This window comes from Opisthorchis viverrini (assembly GCF_000715545.1).
Source record: "Opisthorchis viverrini unplaced genomic scaffold opera_v5_80, whole genome shotgun sequence".
In the NCBI taxonomy this organism is placed as follows: Eukaryota; Metazoa; Platyhelminthes; class Trematoda; order Opisthorchiida; family Opisthorchiidae; genus Opisthorchis; species Opisthorchis viverrini.
The window spans coordinates 402681-407628 of NW_008751735.1; the positions used below are offsets into that span (position 1 = coordinate 402681).

The 4948-nt window shown below is 41.1% G+C and overlaps 1 protein-coding gene across 1 annotated transcript in view; it reads left to right on the forward strand.

Annotated features, from left to right (window-relative positions):
- The window catches only part of T265_04651 (hypothetical protein), a gene marked incomplete at both ends in the record, with an annotated part of 4933 nt that extends 4130 nt beyond the window's left edge, over positions 1-803 (forward strand). The window contains 2 exon segments of the mRNA XM_009169442.1: positions 439-513; positions 524-803. Coding sequence (XP_009167706.1) covers positions 439-513; positions 524-803 — 355 coding nt within the window.
- Positions 804-4948: the final 4145 nt, after the last annotated feature.

Here is a 4948-nt window from a genome sequence, read left to right on the forward strand (position 1 = left end):
TCGCCTAATTCTTGTTTTTTTCATCAAAAGTTTCCTTTCTTCTTTGAACGGGGAATATGTGGGGAAGACATTATCTTTTGTCACAGTGAAAGACCGATTAGGTGACCTACATTGTCTCATAAGGAATCAGATGGATCATTTCCAGTAAGCCCGCCACCTGCGTGCGCGAAAAGTTAAGCCCCGACACTTTTTACCAGCCCAAATTTAATGTATGCACAAACCTTGACCTATTTTCGATTAAAACAACAGTTCCTTATCCGCATCTAGGCTCATTTTGTGCATAATTTTTCTCCGTTCGGACCTTAAATGAAATTTCCGACGCTTTTAAATCTCGTTCATGACAAGGAGACGGTAATACGTTTTTGCAAAGTCATGGAGTGATCCATCAGTAACCTTTACGCAAAAATGGCCACCAAATGACACTCATTTGTTTCTTAGAGGTGGAGGCGTAATGCCGGACAGTGTCGGCAAGAAGTCAGTCTTCGAAGGGGAACTTGGCTGGAGCGGTCTAGGGTGGGTTTAGGACAGTAATTCTATTCATTCATTGCTGGTCCGAAAATTTGGCAAAAATCAAATTCTGCTCAGAGGAATTATCTATTAGCCACACGACCGCTGCTGACTGGAAGAAATTTCTTCGCGAAGCTTGCGCCTGGCGGCTTTTGAAGACTCCAACAGCTATCGGCGGCCCAGGTCTACACGTCGAGATCGATCGAACGCTGATATCTCGCCGTAAAACCACACAGGGCGCGTCCTTCCCAAGTAGTGGATTTGTGGAGGGATCTGCCGGGAAACCAAAGAGGTGATCATGTACGCAATGCCAGATCGAACTGCGGCCACTTTGATGGAAAAAATTCAGGCCTGCATCACCTCCGGCTCAATCGTCATCTCCGATATGTGTACAAAATTCATATCCTCTTTTTTCTAAAATTCTTTGGCTGGCGGGTTTAATTTTTTGATGAGACTGATCTGGAAAATATAAAATCAGATCTAGTACACTTCGGTCTATCCAGACCTCAAACACGATAAGAAATTTGGCAAAATTTGCGGCACTAGGTGAATCGATGAACAAACGAGAGTCATTAGTGAATATGACCGGGGACGCTTGTAGATCAGGGTAAATTGGCCAAGTCCTTAAGGAGAACTACCGGTTTATATAGGCTGCGAAAAATGGAACACTCGTTTTTTAACCTAAAATTATCGCTTATGAATACTTTGATCGAAAACGCACTGAAGACTGTCGCACCCTGTTACTTATCGAACAAGCATGTGCTACTGAGATTGCGAAAATTCGAGTTCCGATTGGGATTCTAATCATTGGCAACGCATTTACAGGTTTCAGCACAACGTGCAGTAGTTAGAATTTCATGAGTTTTCATCGAACACACATCCATCAGAAGTTCTGGTCTTGCCGTAGGCAGTGAACATACTGAATGATTACACAGTTTCAAGCTCATCTGATCAATTTTCAGGTAACTATGGCTACTCTAAGAACCCTAAGTGAAACGAATCCGGTAGCGGGGATGGTATTCCACACGAATCAGAACAACACATAACATGTTTTACAAACAAGCAAATGTTCCTCACACTGGAATGCAGAAAGGTGTTTGAAATAGACTAAAACTGTAATGACGGGACCGCTGCAAGCAAGTCCTTCGGCAAAAGAAGAAACAAACCTTTGGTTTCTTCTTCAGTGTGGGTTTGTTCGGCGAAGATCTTTCAAACTTGATAAATAAAGACGGCCGCAGTTTCAAAAATAAAAAAAATTGTCAGATGCAGAGGCGAAAATATGCGAGGAACATTTTAACTCCCCCAATAGGTACACCACTTAATACACTTACCACATATACACATTGACTGACTGAGTGACAGATAAACAGGCAGACAAACGGACAGTTCGGCCGGTAGACAGACAGACAGACAAACAGACAGACAGACAGACAGACAGACATAGATAGATAGATAGATAGATAGATAGATAGATAGATAGATAGATAGATAGATAGATAGATAGATAGATAGATAGATAGATAGATAGATAGATAGATAGATAGATAGATAGATAGATAGATAGATAGATAGATAGATAGATAGATAGATAGATAGATAGATAGATAGATAGATAGATAGATAGATAGATAGATAGATAGATAGATAGATAGATAGATAGATAGATAGATAGATAGATAGATAGATAGATAGATAGATAGATAGATAGATAGATAGATAGATAGATAGATAGATAGATAGATAGATAGATAGATAGATAGATAGATAGATAGATAGATAGATAGATAGATAGATAGATAGATAGATAGATAGATAGATAGATAGATAGATAGATAGATAGATAGATAGATAGATAGATAGATAGATAGATAGATAGATAGATAGATAGATAGATAGATAGATAGATAGATAGATAGATAGATAGATAGATAGATAGATAGATAGATAGATAGATAGATAGATAGATAGATAGATAGATAGATAGATAGATAGATAGATAGATAGATAGGCAGATATAGATTAGCTAGCTCGGTGCAATGAATGTATTCACTTAGCACAAGTTTCAAATGAAACTGAAATCAACCTGAAAGCCCACCTTCTCTATTTCTCGGGACGTAATACTTTAAAACGTAATCCACTGAGCATACACCATCAGAGCGCCGAACACCGCGTATTACATAGCGGCTGTAATTTCTCTAATCCTACACAGATGTCGCGTAGCACGGAATACCACCACATTTAATGTGCCGTATGTGACTTGAGACCGGAAATTAGGTACCGAAATATCTCATTGATGACACATTCTAAATTCTGGTCAATTCTATCTTTCTGTCTGTAGGCAGTAAAAATACAACTGTGATTGATGAGAAGAGAAACACGAATCAGAGTATCTTCACTTCAGTCTAGCTTTGGCCACCAGTTACTTCATGTAAAACGTTCCAACCCATTTGATTCTCCGTGTAGAAGGTGAACCCAGTATTCACCCTACTTGATCACCGGCAGACAGCATACTTGACAACGTAAATCTAATATGGATTCCGCTTCAGAAATTTTCTGATACGGTAAGGGTTTTCATATCTGCAAACAAACACCACTTTTGGATATGAGGTTAGATGGATTGTAACAAAAATGATTTTTCATGACATCCACAATTTTAGCTGGTCACAACCTCACAAAATGTGCTTTGCAAATAAGCCCATCAATCGCCGAGTATTCCTTTTCTGTCCTGAAGAGACTGAAACTCACCGCGGATTAATGGTTTGTGTGCGTGCATATCCCATTAGAGCATAATGGGGTCTGTGAGACTACCAGCGTTTATCTGATTCGAGTTTGCTCGATAGTTAGAGATCTGACAAACGCAGTCCTCTGATCTTTCGGTTCGGCGGTTTGAATGTTTGCGCCAAACTCTTTTCTGTTCCAAACTACTGACAATTTCCTACAAACGTCATTGTGTTGAGGCCACATTCTCGACCCAGATGCTTCAACTGGGGACTCTAGTCGCTTTTCTGTCTAGAATTTTGCACCATTCCACAATCTCAACCTGCATGCAGCCGTGATTCATGCAATTACTAGTACTGCCATATCACATCACCACTGAGTTGTGCCATCAGCCAGGTACAGAGACGCGAATAAGCAAAAATAGACTGCCGATAACATCTTTCTTCTTATTTCGGCCATCGTTTTCTTCTCCCTCCTCCACCTATTATTACTAATCATCTTGAAGATCTATCTGTTAGAACTGAAGGTCTCCGTTATCTTGTATCACCGTTGATCAAGCATCTCGAAATCAATATTCGGTCTCGTCCACTTGTTTGTCTCGTCGCTTAGAATGTTTGCACCCTGAAGAAGGCAAGACATCAAAACCACTCTTCAGCTCACAATGGACTCGCTTGACGTTGATATAAGGTACGTGGCATAAACTAGAATTAGAGAGGGAAACAGGCACCGTGGACGAGCCAACCGATTTTTGCGAATAATGGAGCATTTGTGCTAATCACCAGTAGTGTGCTGACGATGACGGTGTAGCTAATCTCTAGCTCTATGATAGACCGGGTGGTCTATCATGGCCAGTCTGAATGCAAGCAGGTATTGGTACGTTACATTTTAGTATAACCTGCTTTACCACGGGGTCGAATCATACAAATCTAATCTTTTCCACGTGATTGAACATACCTACGGACTTCATGTTCGAAAAATGCCAAACAAGTACGTTCGATTGGCGGGACTGGAGGCAAAATGGGAGAACCATCGCGTATTCAATATTAGATGCTCAAAGCACAACATCATTCCCAAATCCCTGATTGTGAAACCACCGGATACGTCAGCTGCTTCTGCTAAAATTGCTTTGTCAGCGGCCAAGTCATTCCTAAAGCAGAGGATCTACCTAACCACCCAGCGTTTAATTGATGTACGCCGCCACGCTAGTCAACTCAGCCAAACTCTTCAGACCGCAGTCTCAACCACCGACTTCCAGATGCTCAACACCAAAGCCACAGAAGTGAAACTTGCAAACGGCCAGCAATGCAAGGATAGGCAGATCCGTAAGTTCGAACAGCTGCTTTCCATGACTCAGGGCCCCAGAAAGGTCATAGAAACGAAGAAACCATCCACCTATTGATGTAGTGTAGTTAACTTGTCAGATAGACCACTGAGTGAAGACGAACGCTGTCTGTTTGAAAAGGGGCTAAACTTCGCTGTGAGCGAAAAAGTAATAACAGCGGAGGAGATAATTCCTAGTGTAGAGTCAGTGTTTTAAAAAGCTTCCTTCAGCAGAAGCTGAGAAACTACGAATACAACTGGTCACAGTCCTGAAATTCCAACAGCCGGGAGCTCCAAATATTGCGCCCCGGTAGCAGCTTCAATAATGAATAAGAGTAAGGTTGAAGTTGGGAGATATTTAAGATCCGTAATAAACCATTTAGGGCAAGGTAAGTGGAGTGGA